This window comes from Cyphellophora attinorum (assembly GCF_001299255.1).
Source record: "Cyphellophora attinorum strain CBS 131958 chromosome Unknown Contig46, whole genome shotgun sequence".
Lineage (NCBI taxonomy): Eukaryota > Fungi > Ascomycota > Eurotiomycetes > Chaetothyriales > Cyphellophoraceae > Cyphellophora > Cyphellophora attinorum.
In genome coordinates, this window is record NW_017253274.1 from 118 (window position 1) to 14,495 (window position 14,378).

Genomic DNA, 14,378 nt, shown 5'->3' on the forward strand with positions numbered 1-14,378 from the left:
AGTAACCTCCGTCTGCACACTTCCGTCGCATCCGCCACCGTAGCCCCTGCGCGTCCATTTTCGCAATGTGCTAGCGTACGAGTCTCTGTCACCTTCCTTCCGGTCATCCAGAACACGCACAGTGTGGCAGTAATGTGCCATATACAAATCAATCATATGGATGCTTCGACGATACTCAGTCGTCAGGGAAATGCGCCACGCCTTTTCGATGAATGACTCTCCATCGAGAAAGAAACGCTTTTTGCCACGACTCGTGTTCAGGTGATGAGGCGGGAGGGAAGGCTTTGGGCCAAGCAACAAAGCGCAGGTAAGTTGAACTATCATCATCTCAGTGGCAGCCCGAGACCTTGCGCAACTTCCCATTATCAGGCTCTGGACCTTTTGCAGATCAGCAATTGCAGTCCTTTGGCAAAGCGCCGGGCTCTCTAACAACCAATCGCTTCCCCGGGTTGTTCGTATACTTGCAGATAGTCTACAGGCCCAAAGTGCCCGCATAAAGCGGCCATGGCTTGACCAGTCTCAGTGTGAGCCTCATGAGAACGAGGTCTTGTCCTTGACTTCACGTATATCCCTCGATCCTAGCCGTAAGAGCGAGACCATATTGCACATCGCTCCAATGGCACGTTGTACTCGTGCGAATGTACACCTATGGTCGACGACGTTTGCGAGACAACGAGTTCCGCGTACTCCAGCTCGGTCTCGACAATCACGGCAGCATACGTGGCAGCCTCGATGTGGTTACGTTCAACTCCAATGACCAGTATGCAACTCTGTCGTATGTTTGGGATCATGACAACCTAGATGGCTCCATCGAACTTTGCGGCTTCACGAAGAGGATCTCTCTTGGCCTTGCAAGGATCATCAGGCGACTATACGATTCACAGATACGCAGAGTCTGGATTGATCAGCTGTGTATCAATCAGGATGACTTACAAGAGCGCAATCGGCAGGTTGCTCGAATGCAGGACATATATCGTGGTGGCCTGGAATGCTTCGTATACCTGGGCGAAGGCACTGGCTTCAGAGGAGATCTGAATTCCATGCTGAGGTGGATTAGGTTCTCCGTGGATCACGCTGCGAAGGCTGCCAATGGCGATCTTGCTGTCAGCATCCTTGACCTCTACCTGCGTCGCGACGCTCGGTTCCATCCAGCTCGAAGCTCAACAAATATGGTGGCCGACTGTATTGATGGCAACCTCAGAGACCTACTGCCCTGCCATCGCTGCATCGATTACATCACAGCGCAAGACTATTGGCACCGAGGCTGGGTCGTCCAGGAGCTGTTATCTAGTCGCCGAGTGTATTGCCTCATAGGTGACGAGGAATTTTCGTGGGAAGCAATTCGTTCGTTGGCTTTCGACGTGCCAATCATACGATCCAGCGAAGCCAATACTGCGGCGCTGCGGAAGATTCGCGCCACCAACGCCGTTGATAGAAGCGAAGAGAGGGCATGGACTTGGTCGTGGGATTCCAACCTCGAGGCGCGAAGTGCCGACAACCTCCGCGCATTCAACCGCTTCATGGGGCTCTTAGAAGTGTGCAGGGACCAAAATCTTGTCTCATTATTGCAATCAGCCCGTATGTTGAAGACTAGTGATCCTCGGGACAAGGTATTCGCCATGCTCAGTCTAGCAAGTGATGCCGCAGACTACCCTGAGGCAGATTACACCTTGACGAAAGAGCAGGTGTATCGACTTTATGCAGACTGCATGATAAGGAACGGCCACGGTACTTCTGTACTTGCTGCATCCCCTAGCTTGGGCGGATCTGTGTACCGCCGCTGGCCAACCTGGACGCCTCGATGGAATCACACCTTTCCAGAATTCTCGTGGAACACAAGCACGACATTCTCTGCGGGTGGCCTTCAGCCTGCGAGATTTCACTGTAATGGCCAGACAACGAGAGTGAGTGCGTTCATGTACGACAGCATTCACTTCCGGTCCACAGCTTTGCATGTAAGAAGTGATCGAGTTTACACGGAAATGGCACAATTTGTCGATGGACTTGTCACAAAGCTTACTCGGTCTCGCACCTCAGCACAGTCATCGTCTTATCTGATGAAGAATATTGTACATCTCTTGCTTTGCGACCCAACTAGCCATCCAGGCTCTACATTCCTGCAAGACAGCGGAGCTTCTAAACCATTTCTATACAAGCTAGAGAAGGGCTGGAACGATTGGAACTTTGCCCTGCATGATACCGGAAGAGACGAAATGCAAACAACCCAAAACGGAAGAGACTTGCAAGAGATGATCCTAGCCCGGGACCACCACTTCTGGTTCGACAGCTGGAAAAGTGTGATGGGAGATACCGGCACGGAAAAGTACCTGCGTAAACTCATCGGCAAACATCTGAAGCGCCGTGGCCTACCATACTTCAACTGCTTAGTCGGCAAAGATCATGCGTCGATGTGTGTGGTGACACTGCGCTCCCGTCAAGCCGCTAAATGCGACGAGACTGCTCACCGATATGTCATGGGTCTGGCTCCGGCCACATGCCGTCCAGGAGATAAGGTGGCCATCATAAAGGGCGCCCGTGCTCCGTTCATCTTGCGAAGACGAGCGTCCGGCGAGTATTGGAATCTCGGGCAAGCCTACATTAGGGGCGTGATGAGAGGTGAAGTTGTAAAAGGGCTGAAGAAGGACGACTTTTGGCATATTGACATCGTGTGAAGATGAGCCTAATTCGCGCCAGAATCAGACGCGTCACTTCAATGTCATGTGGTATTGATTACGGACAATTATATGCTCGGACCGGGTGGCAATTCTAGCTGACCATGAAATCTGTGTCTGACCTGTTCGTCTTGTACCTGGATGCTGTGCGGCATTATACTTAGTACCTTGCTGGCTTCTGTCTTCGTGTGGCCGCCTCACAAATTCAGTCTCTCGGTCCACCACGGGCCAAGCACGCCCTCTACCAGCGCCGTAGGCCCGAACATGCCAACGCGGCCCATCACTCGTTGCACAAAACGTACCGATAGCGAGCCTTGCCGTTCTCAAGGTCCTTGACTGCCTCATTCGCTTCCTTCATGGGCCGGTTCTGGTTCCATGTGTGCACACCCGTCTTCGCAAAGAGGTCCAACATCTCCTTGATGTCTCTCGGCGAGCCAGTCTGACTGCCTTGAATCGAAGCCCGCTTCGGAATCAGACTGAACATGTTGAAAGCCGGCATCTTGTCCTCCGGTGCGCCAACATGCACGTACACGCCTTTGCGAGCAAGAAGTTGGAGATAACCTTCCAGCGGCATCTTGTGGCTCGAGACGGTGCTGACGATGATGTCAAGAGTACCCGCGTGCTTGTCCGCCCAGTCTTTGTCTTCATCGGTGGCGATGAAGTCGGTGGCGCCCATCTTCATGGCGTCCGCCTTCTTGGTGGAGGATCGGGAGATGACGACCACTTTCTTACACTTGAGAGCTTTAGACGCGCCGAGCACGCCGAAGTGACCGAGTCCGCCGAGACCAACAATGCCGACTCGAGTTTCCGGGCCAGCGTTGTGCTGGACGAGTGGGTGGAACGCAGTGATGCCGCCGCACAGCATGGGAGCTGCTTCGTCCGAGGGAATTGCTTCCGGGATCTTGGTGACGAACGAGTACTTGCCACGCCAGAAGTTGGCATATCCGCCGTATGCTTGTCAAATGAGTTAGTAAAAGTACTCGACTCTCCTGAGCGATGTAGGGAGAGGAAGGCCTACCTTTCGATCCGTCTGGCCAGTTTGAGCTGCGTCAAGTCAGTATTGGTACTCGAGTTGCATAGACCTGGCCATCACTCACTTGAAGGTATCAGTCGAGTATTTGCAGACGTGCTCCATGCTGTGCAGGCGTCAGTCGATTTGCGCGAGGATCTTATCACGACAGAGCTTACCCGTCGGCACAAGCCTCGCAATCACCCTTCTGATTGTGGCAAGCACCTGATTGCGCACCAACACCAACGCGATCGCCAACCTTGATGCCAGTTGGTACATCCTTGCCAACTCGCACAGCCTCTCCCACGATTTCGTGGCCGACTACGACCGGGTAGTCCGTCTCGCCCCAGCCCGAGCGAAGAGTGTGCAAGTCGGAGGCGCAGATGCTGAGGGCGTGGTCAGTATCAGAATCGCTGTGTGTTCCCGAGTCACTCACCCCGAGTGGGTGATCTTGATCTCAACATCATCTTCAGCCCATGGCTTTGGTTCGAACTCCTGCCATTTCATGTTTCCAATGGCGTTCTTGTCTAGACCCATCCATCCTTGAAACTTGTCTTGACCCATTTTGACTACTTCTAAGATGTGTGTGTCTTTGTAGCACGAGTTGTTGGAGTTTGATATGTCGTTGAAGGATATTTCACCGTGTGCAGGAGGCTATCTATCACTTACAGTGGAATTTTTATGTGACTGCCAGCCATTGGTAGATGACGTAGTGTTCAACGCGGAAGTTTATCCAGTGACGTGTAGATAGCGAGTATCGGCAGATCTCGACAAGTCGTCGCCTCCTGCTGTGTGCCTACCTGACCACCTGCCTTCGACACGAACGGAAGGTGCATTTGTTCAGGTCCAATGAGCAGCTATTTCTCTGTCAAGAGAAGGCGCAATTCTGTCATTAGCTGCTAGGTGTCTTCAACATTTGCTTCAGACCACATCAGTGCTCCCTCGGCGGCTTCATGGCTTCATCTGGACCGACACACCGCAGCATGTCGAACGAGGTTGACCTGTAGACGTTGGAAGTGAGCAGCAGCATTGGCATGCAAGGCGACACATGTATGTCAGCACTGATGTAAGGCGAGCGGCCCGCTCGAACGCCACCGTTCCGCTGTCGTACCAACTGAAGCTGGCGGCTCTTCTGGCATACCGTAACTCCATCTGCCAGAATTTTTCGGCTACCTAGGGGGGTCCGGAAATCAAATCCGCTGCTTCCCAATGATTCGTCCCTTTCCTGAACCGAAGTAAGCGTCCCCACCCATAGCCTCAAAATTTCTTTGCGGCTTGAGGCATTTCTATTTCTGAAAATACTACACGCTCATACAGCCCTGCTACCACCTCGACGCCTTTTTTGCTATCTACGCCGCCGGTAAGGGCGCGCAGGCCCCATAGTGCAAGAAATTTCTGCGAGCATGAGCTCCATGTGGGAGCGCTTCAGGGTCAAGGTGAAGAGTATATGAATTCGATGTGTCACACCTGCCGTTAGAGGTGAGTCCCATCGTCAAGACCTGTACTTAGGGGAAGAGCTCCATTGGCTGTGTTCGCCTCATCTTCGATCGTTCCCTTTGCATACCTCTTGATTCATATCGTCCGCAGTCATGGGCAAAGACGACTCAGTCCTTACCAAGCCGACCGAGGCATCGTCCGCCAATGTCTCGGGCCGCACCTCGCCATCCAATGACATCGAGAAACAGTCTTCGCTTGAGCAAGGCACCTCTGCCCCTCTGCAGCGCCGTCTGCAATCCCGCCATCTGCAGATGATCGCCATTGGCGGCACCATCGGTACCGGTCTGTTTATTGGCTCGGGCTCTGCTCTCAGCAAGGCTGGCCCTGCTGGTGCGCTAATCGGCTACTCTTTCGTCGGTACACTGGTGTATAGCGTCATGGTAGCATTGGGCGAGATGGCTACGTATTTGCCTGTGTCTGGGTCCTTCACGGTGTATGCTAGTCGGTTCGTTGACTCGAGCTTGGGCTTTGCTATGGTAGGTGGCTGTTACTGTGTTTGACGCCAGAATGACTAATTGCTACTCAGGGATGGATCTACTGGTTTTCATGGGCCATGACCTTCGCTCTGGAGCTGGTTGCCAGCGGCCTGATCATCCAGTACTGGGAACAGGATTTGAACATAGGCATTTTCATCGCCGTCTTCTGGGTCTTCATCATCGCACTCAACATGCTGCCCGTCTCATTCTACGGCGAAGTCGAATTCTGGTTCGCCTTCATTAAAGTTGTGACCGTTGTCGGCTTCATTATCTTCGCCATCTGCATCGACGCTGGTGCAGGTGGCAGGCCATATCTCGGCTTCCACACCTGGAGCAACCCAGGCGCATTCGCCAGCTACATCGTCGACGGCGCAACCGGCCGATTCGTCGGCTTCTGGGCGGTGCTCATCCAAGCCGGATTCTCCTACCAGGGTACCGAGCTCGTCGGTATTGCAGCAGGGGAGACTGCCAACCCGCGCAAGACCGTCCCCTCCGCCATCCGCAACACGGCGTTCCGCATCGTGCTGTTCTTCATCCTTACAATCCTGATGATCGGCCTACTGGTACCTTACGACAACGAATCTCTTCTGTCAGACAGCACAGACGCGACGGCGTCGCCCTTCGTCATTGCCGCACAACTCGCAGGCGTCAAGGCCCTTCCCGGGCTGATCAATGGTGTTCTGCTGTGCGTCGTCCTCAGCGCCGCCAACAGCAATGTCTACAGCGGTAGCCGCATCCTCGTCGGCTTGGCGTCCGAGGGTCTCGCGCCTAAGATTTTGGGCCGCACTTCCCAGCGCGGCGTGCCGTATGTCGCGGTCGCATTCACTGCGGCATTTGGCCTGCTCGGTTTCTTGAATGAGTCCAGCAGCGGTGCGGAGGTCTTCGACTGGCTGCTCAACATCACCGGTGTAGCCGGCTTCATCTCCTGGACGTGTATCGGCATTTCACACATCGCGTTTATGAAAGCACTAAAGGCACAGGGCATCTCCAGGGATAGCCTGCCATACAAGGCGATGTGGCAGCCGTGGTTCAGCTGGTATGGCGTGGGTTTCAACGTTTTGATTATCCTGACGCAAGGCTTCACGAGCTTCATGCCGTGGAACACGAGCGATTTCTTCATTGCATATGTGAGCGTCATGCTGTTTGTGGTGCTGTTTGTGGGGCATAAGTTGGTCACGAGGAGTAAGCCAGTCAAGAGCGAGGAGGTTGACTTGGTGACAGGGAGGACGGAAGTCGATGAGTTGGATGCTCTGGCGGAGAAGGAGCAGGAAATGGAGGGCCCACAGAGGAAGACGTGGTTGAACAGGGTGAGCAAGTTCATCTTGGGCTAGGCTACGCTGTTTGGGTATTTGAGGGTCAGACGAGTGTTCTTGCATGTTAGTCAGGATCGGTAACATAACCTACAACTGTGATGAAACTACACGATACCATTGTTATCCTTCCCCAGTCTGCTGTGTGCTTGACCGATCTCCCACCCCTTGATCAAGCACTCTTCTGATCGCTCTCGTCGCGTGCTACCACTGGCACCTATCCTGATTGCTTCGACCACGCCTTCCTCGAGCATGCCTTCCTCAAGCGGATCTTCCTTGATCACTCCTGCCGTTATCAAGCTTAATTTGATGGCTCCTTCCTTGATGGCTCCTTCCTTGATAGCTCCTTCCTTGATAGCTCCTTCCTTGATAGCTCCTTCCTTGATAGCTCCTTCCTTGATAGCTCCTGCCTTGTTCACACCTGCCTCGATTGCTCTTTCCTCGTTTATTCCTCCCATAGTCACTGTGAGCACAGGCATGTTTCGAGACGACTCGCGGATCAGATAGCCAAAGTTATCGCCATTGTGTTCTATCTGCAGCTAGAACTCAGGCCAAACGGCAGATTTCCGATCGCAATCAACAGCCAGCGCTCTCGTGCGCCCAAACGCATCGTCGCCCAAATCCCTTCCCCAATGGACCTTGTCCCCTGGCCGCTGCCGCCCGAGACCCAGCATCGCTCTAACAGCAAGGACAAGGAAACACGCAAAAGTCGCACGGCAGCGGGCACGGGATGATGAAGCAGAACCGGCCGGGACACATTCCTCCACGATCATCTCCTCCGCGTAGATGCATTTGTTGCTGAGGTTTTTGTTGTGGTGGAGCTTGAGGGACTATTGAATTGGGCATGTCAGTGAAGTTTTGATGAGCGCTGGATTGGAATTGCATACCCATTGACATGGTTTCAACCTTTCTTGGTTGCGTTGTATGGACTTGCGCCGGTGGCTGGATGTTTTGGTTCATGGTGGGCTGTTCTTGTGGCATGGTGGACGGTATTGTTTGATCGTTGTCGTGAAGCAACGATGTAATGCTGGAGCTTTTGAAGACGAGTTTCTGTTGATATTGCTTGAGCTGACAACACCGTCGTGGCTAATCAGGAGAATCTTGGAAACAGGGCATCGTCTGGAAACGGAGGTTGCGTCACGACCAATTAGAGTTTCCATATGAGCTCGGCTAAAATGGGCCTTATCTGCTTTCGTTTCTGGTGCATGTCAACCGGTCTATTGCAGATCTATCTGGAATAACTGCGAAGTGCAGTCGTGTTCATCAGTTCTTTTGCGTGGCTCTTAAATCAATCCATCTTGGGTGGGCCTTTGTATGTATAGCGTCTCATTCTCGACGTACTCAGATCATCAGGAATATCAAGGTAGCAATCGTTGCAAGATGTGGTCGACAGTGTCAATCGTCTCATTTATATTCATGTCGCGGGCTTGTATCCAAGCTCAATTTTCGTGCCTTTCTCCATGCAGAAAAAGTTCCTTTCGCTTTTCCCTGTCTTGGTATCATAATACATTGCTAATCGTTCCCACCGTGTCCATGCTTCAAGTTCAGCTATGTTGCTTTGTTCATTCTATGGTTGTCATTCATCCCTGTCCATAATCACAGACGGCACGTCAGTTCATACACCTAGTTCCACATTCCACCAGGCGGATGCATCGCTGTCGCACTCCCTGGAAGACTCCCACCCGGACCAGACACTGGAATGACAAGTCCCGGCGGCATCGACGGTCCACCAACCATTACCCCGTTACCGATGGTCGGGCTATGATGCTCCATCTTCACACCAGCACTAGAAGGCCCGCCCATGCCAGCAGTCGACAGGGGTGGGTAAGCGCTCCTCGGCGGCATGTTCATAGCATGATGATGAGGTTGCGGGTAAGGATGCTGCATCTGACCACCGTCCATGTGGAGCACTGTCATGTTCATGCCGTTGTGTCTAGGCATTGGATGCGCCAGTCTGTGAGAAGCTCCAACGACGTTGTTAGCGAGGGAGGCGTTCAGCTGTCGCAGCGTCAGCAGACTTTTCGTCATGCTGCGTGCCCATATGCTGCTGTCATCCGTCGATGGATGATCCGCCGTCGGTGTCAGATTGGGGTCGTTGCGACGAAGAGCATCGAACGCCGGGTCTTCATCGGTCAACTTGAAGATACAATTCTCGAGCTCGCGCAAGAGGTCGATGATGCGCGATTCTTGACTTGCTTCAGGCAGGGTGCCGAGAAGGAAGGCGGCGGAGACGGCACGCTGTATGCCGATCCAGCTGCGGGCGGCGAGTTCGGAGTGCTTGGTGAGCTCGACGTAGGCATCGATGGTTCCCTCCAGACCACGGAGACAGTCGCGGCGGAGTTGTTGGGGTAGATTGGGGTCCGCTGGTGGGGACCGAGATGAGGTTCGGGATTTGCGGCGTGCCTGTGATGAGGTCGGTGAGCCGACTGGTGTGCCGCTAGGCGTTTGGTCTTCTGAGCGACCTGTCTCGCGTAGCGCTGGTCGACAGAGCTCGCTGATCAGGTACGATGAGTGCAGCTTCAGGGCGAGTCGCTCGATATGATTCTGCTTGTCGCTGCCACATGCTGATCGTTCGCGGAGATGTGGTGCAGCGTCACCCACGATGTTGATGACGCCTTCCCTGTATTTCTGTATTGAGCTCCAGCTCATCCTTTGATTGGGCTTGAATGTCCTTTCGCGGATGATGTCTTGGGTAAGTTTGATGATGTTGTACATAGTCTCGGCATAGTTGCGATTGTCCTCGGTGCTTTCAGGAGCATATGGAATCTCTGGGTTGCATAAAACGGTCGAAGTAGGGCGATCATAGCTGACGCTAAAGTGTGAATCTTGCCAGGCGATTGCCCACCAGACCCGACGACGAAGCCAGCTCTCGTGATCCGAGAATCCGGTCGGCGTGATTTGCAGACCCATCGAGAAGGCCATGCGAATGACCAGTCCAAGGAAGATGTAAGCGACACCAGGGTTCATGTTGTACGACAGCACGTTAGTGATGATGAGTAGTGCTTGGATAGTCTCCAGATTCGGGTGAGTGAGGAAGTTCGCCATGCGCAGGGCTTGATATGAGCAGCAGACTAGTTGATGTTAGCAGAGGAAGTCACAGTGTCTCGGAGGTCTTACCATAGACTTGCGACGTCAACTCCCGCTCCTTAGCACTAATCTGAGAACACTGTGCACCGGAAGCCATGACAGCAAACATGAGTGCCAACGTGGGTAGCGAGACACCCATGGGATTGCTTGGGTCAAGTTGGAAGCCTCCTTGTTGTACCTTCGTTCGATTGGCGAGCATGAAGTTGAGGGTAGCTTCAAAAGCGGCCGGCTCGGCGACGACTGGATAGATCGTGCATGCAACATCTCGGTATGAGTAGAAGAACCTATGATGCAATCAGTCAAACACAGCGAAACGGGACAGGGAGGAGACTTACTGTTTGCAAAGATTGTCAGCAGGAATAGCGCTGCAGAGCCCATCGATATCCTTGATGCTGTTGTCGGTACTCCAGAGGTCCACGAAGGGATATGTGACGCTGTCGTTGTCGAGGCCCAGGTTCGGAAGGATATTGTCCTTAAGCATGTGAAGCGCCGTATCCTGTGCCGACTTGCTTCGGCCCAGACCCATCATGTACGCCAACACGGAGCGACCACCGAGATGTGTGGTTCCCATCTGATTGCTCTGAGCATGAATACCTTCACGGTCCGTCTCTTCTTGGCCAGCGACACCATCCTTGGCGACACCATCGGCCTCTCCGGGTGCGTCGACTGTGGTGGCAATCTGCTCCCTCATCTGTGCGAGCTCCTTGTTGATGCGCTCCCATTGTTCCTTGGGGACAGTGACATTGGGTCCGCTCTGGAGTGAAGGATCCTTGACATCTGAGCCGTCGCTGTTCTGGCGTGGGAAGCTTGTGGTCATAGCAATGCGACGCTTCTTGGTTGGTCGCTCATACGAGCACAGCTCTGGGTGATCTCTCTTGACACATGAGTCGCATGGTAGTTCCCTGTTGCACTTGACTTTTCGACGGTGGCAAGCATAGCAAGCCTTTGGATCTCTGACCTTCCTCTTGTTGCGGATGATGGCGTCGACATCTTCCTGGTTCATTTCAACACGGCCATCTGAGCCAGTCTCGAAGCTTGGGTCATCAGGGTAGTCCTGCGTACTCGGTTGAGGTGTTCCAGACATGGTCGTGGGCGAAGTCATGGCGTGGTGGATGCCAGTGTAGGTGTATTCGTCGACACGAGGTCGGTAGGCAAGGACACCATTGACGGACTGGTCATAGGCTTCGTATGGCGATTGTGGAGGGAGAGGCTGCTGCTGTTGGTGGTGATGGTGGTGGTGAGGTGAAGGAGGGACGACATCGAATCCTGGGGAAGGAGACCATGGCTGCTGTGAAGGATGAGCAGAATTGAGTTGCCAGTAATGGCGGTTAGGCAACCCCGCCATTGACGTCTGGCTTGGAGAACAGATGGCGAGCATTGAGTGAAGGCCTGATGATGTGTGGCTTAGGCTTCGGATAAGTACTTGACTGCCCCAATATTAGGCGGCTCTTTGACTGATGTAGGCGTAACCCTAAGCCGAGGGCTTAAAAATTTGGGCTTGTTTTTTGAGCCGTTTTGTGGCTGATGTTCAACCTGTGGCGTCCTCGTCGGTCAACTCTGCCGGATTTGCAGAGCTCGCTTTCGTGAAAGGGGTCTGCACTGACTCTGCAGAGTTCAGTTCATATACTTTCTTTTTGTGAGCTTGGCCAGCGCTTGATACTCAGAGGCAACAGAGTGAGTCGATGCTTGGCTTGTCTGAGTATACAGCGTATCTTATGTGAGGACCGGCTCAAGGATGGCTGTTGTAATGATGACGGAATTCTCCTGGAACTGGAAACGAACTCCTGGAGTTGACCATGTGATGCAAAAGAAATGAACTGGGTCTGGGGTCGAGAGAATTGGAAGACACTAAAGATGGTCGATATATCTAGTTCATATGGCAAACGCCTGGTGAGTGAACGGCGTCCGGACATCGTTTTCCAAGACTTCCAAGTGCAGAAGTGCAAGGGCATCATACAAGAGGACGCTGCTAGGCCTCATCGACGTTTTTACAGCACAAACTCTCTCAGGGATCCTAGCAGCAGATCACTGTGAGCTTAAATCACTATGATTCAGGGGATCTGCTGCTCAATCGTAACGATTCTTCGATATCCTCTGGGTCGGTGGAATGGGAGCCTCAATCAGCAGGCCTTCCAGAACACCGGCGATTGGATGCAGCGCGGATCATTGCATGCCTGGCTGCTGCATTGTTGCAACCGCACAAAAGACTATTCATGTGCGGGTAAGAACTGAAATACGCTGGCAATGATGTTAGGACGCATGGATCTGGACGAGGCCGTAGGCTGTGATCTCTCAAAGCTGGTGGCACCATTCGTTTGATATTGTTGTTTGACTTCGAGACTTACCATCAGTGAGCGTAGCGCAGAGAGGATTTCCCTGCTGGCGATCCCTGGGCGTGGCAGATCCTGCAGGCTTGACAGCCACTCCGCATTCATCTTCCCGTCGAATGAAGTGCTTCAAAGAGCATTGATTAGATCGTCTAGTAACTGGGCAGCCGTTGGACTTGTGCGACTAGTCCCGACCACTATTGCCAGAAGTGTGAGACTTTCGAGCACGTTCGGCGTACGGATATGGAAGGCGCCACTGGACTAATGCTGCAAGACCGGCACGAATAGGGCAGCCGCGGGGAGCTCATCCCGACAGCTGGTAAGCAAAAGCCAATGAGCGGCCGTTGTGGCCTGCTTTGACATGAGTCGTGCAGCAATAGGCTTTTCCAAGCCTCTGTGCCAAGGCTCTTGCATACCTTATTCGGAAGCCAGTCCCGTCGTCTGTAGCCTCACCATCTCTGTGTTGGGGGCGAACAGAGATGAAACATGGGTCAGCTCATAATGCTGCAGCTATGTGGACGCTTGTGATCTGATGATTATTGTTAGATTACTCACGCGGCTGTTGACGGCCAGTTTGCCGGTGGCTCAAGTCTCACCGGGCCACCTCAGCACTACGTATGCTGAGTACAGGTCTGGAGCACGGCATTTCATCCCAAGTGCTAGCATGGCAGCCGAACCGCTGTCAGAGCGTCACAAAGGACGGCTATTGATGTGCGATTACCGACGCGTTGGGTGATCTAGGCATGGGCCGGCCAGTAGCTTCTTCTAGACAGAGAGACATGACTCAAAGCATGGCGGCCTTTGATCGCATACCAAATGTACTTGCTTTAGACTTCAAATACCGGCAACGCACCAACGTGAGTTTTCGTATTTCTTCAATGACCATATACTGCGAGTCGCAGTGAGCACCTATTTGAATACACGTATGATGCATGCCAGAACTCAAACGGAACTTTCGGTCTTTTTCGGGCGTGTTCCGTACTCACCCCTTGCAGACCAAAGTCGTCACGAGTAGCGGCTTTGGAAGCTCACACGCTGGGTCGTTCGTCCCACAATCGCTATAGTTCATGTCGCATTGGCTTTTTGGCAGCTCTATTTGAACCGCCTGCCGCTCCTATATGCCGGCGGGTACCATTTGGGCTCTGGCCTTCGTCAAGCCAGTGTGGTCAGGAGCCAGAGGTCCATTGTGTATTGATGCTAGGACTGGTTTGGGGAACTGCCTTGGAAACATTTGGCCGACAACGAATCTGATATCTGACAGCCACCTACCCGACGTTCCACGTGGAAGAGGAGCCACGACTCTAGCACAATCGGAACGTACAGCTCCATGGATACGGCTGTGCGCACCATGTTGTCATCGTTTGGGGTTCGAGACGAGGCACGGTGTGTAACAAGGGACACCGTTGAACGGAGTGCCGAGATACGTCCATTTGACGGAGCCACGGAGGATTCCTGACCGCAAGTCACTGCATGTCAAGCCCCATATCGCGTGCAGTAGGTCCTGCTTGGCGATCTAACTTCGGTACGGTCGGCTCTTTTAGTGCAGCATGGTGCCTGAAACGCTCTTGGCGCTCACGCACTCTGAGCAACATTTGAGGCGGCAGCGTGGTTCAGCTGACCTGGTGACGTCTCACATGTCGGCATCGTACGGCGTCGTCGGCGGCGCGTCGCCGATGTATAGGTGTGTCCAGATGGGTGAATAACGCTTAAAGCGCCTGCATATCACGAGATGACGGGCTGGCCATTGCGTAATAGTATGCGTACCCGTCGGGTCCAACAGTCTTGGCAGATGCCTTCCAGCCGTCAGCAGAAGGACTGTTCTTTCGCAGCTCGAACAACAACGCGTCCACAATGATGGTGCAGATCACGGGTCGAGGCGTCCCCAGATCGACGGCATATGATCTGCCGGAATCATCAGCGATGAAGCCGGCTGCTATATCGAAACACATGGAGAGCTTGTCGCTTTTCTGTTTGTGAGCTCGTAGCCGTGTTGTCTTACA

General features: G+C 53.3%; 5 protein-coding genes across 5 annotated transcripts; 2 read left to right on the plus strand and 3 right to left on the minus strand.

Moving 5' to 3' along the window:
- Window positions 1–638: 638 nt before the first annotated feature.
- On the plus strand, window positions 639–2,672 carry AB675_11890 (uncharacterized protein; the record flags this gene model as incomplete). Its single annotated transcript, XM_018140776.1, has 1 exon — window positions 639–2,672. The coding sequence occupies one exon, from the start codon at window positions 639–641 to the stop codon at window positions 2,670–2,672; it is 2,034 nt and encodes a 677-aa protein (XP_017994944.1).
- A 280-nt stretch (window positions 2,673–2,952) lies between these two features.
- On the minus strand, window positions 2,953–4,245 carry AB675_11891 (NADP-dependent alcohol dehydrogenase 6; the record flags this gene model as incomplete). The annotated part of the gene is made up of 5 exons (XM_018140777.1): window positions 2,953–3,626; window positions 3,691–3,716; window positions 3,770–3,808; window positions 3,861–4,067; window positions 4,118–4,245. The coding sequence occupies 5 exons, from the start codon at window positions 4,243–4,245 to the stop codon at window positions 2,953–2,955; spliced, it is 1,074 nt and encodes a 357-aa protein (XP_017994971.1).
- A 1,025-nt stretch (window positions 4,246–5,270) lies between these two features.
- Window positions 5,271–6,985, plus strand: AB675_11892 (Arginine permease; the record flags this gene model as incomplete). Its single annotated transcript, XM_018140778.1, has 2 exons — window positions 5,271–5,654; window positions 5,705–6,985. 2 exons carry the CDS (start codon window positions 5,271–5,273, stop codon window positions 6,983–6,985), a joined length of 1,665 nt encoding a protein of 554 aa, XP_017994949.1.
- Window positions 6,986–7,071: 86 nt separating this feature from the next.
- AB675_11893 (uncharacterized protein) lies at window positions 7,072–7,443 on the minus strand (the record flags this gene model as incomplete). The annotated part of the gene is made up of 1 exon (XM_018140779.1): window positions 7,072–7,443. One exon carries the CDS (start codon window positions 7,441–7,443, stop codon window positions 7,072–7,074), a length of 372 nt encoding a protein of 123 aa, XP_017994939.1.
- A 1,144-nt stretch (window positions 7,444–8,587) lies between these two features.
- On the minus strand, window positions 8,588–11,396 carry AB675_11894 (uncharacterized protein; the record flags this gene model as incomplete). Its single annotated transcript, XM_018140780.1, has 3 exons — window positions 8,588–10,035; window positions 10,082–10,335; window positions 10,387–11,396. The coding sequence occupies 3 exons, from the start codon at window positions 11,394–11,396 to the stop codon at window positions 8,588–8,590; spliced, it is 2,712 nt and encodes a 903-aa protein (XP_017994978.1).
- Window positions 11,397–14,378: the final 2,982 nt, after the last annotated feature.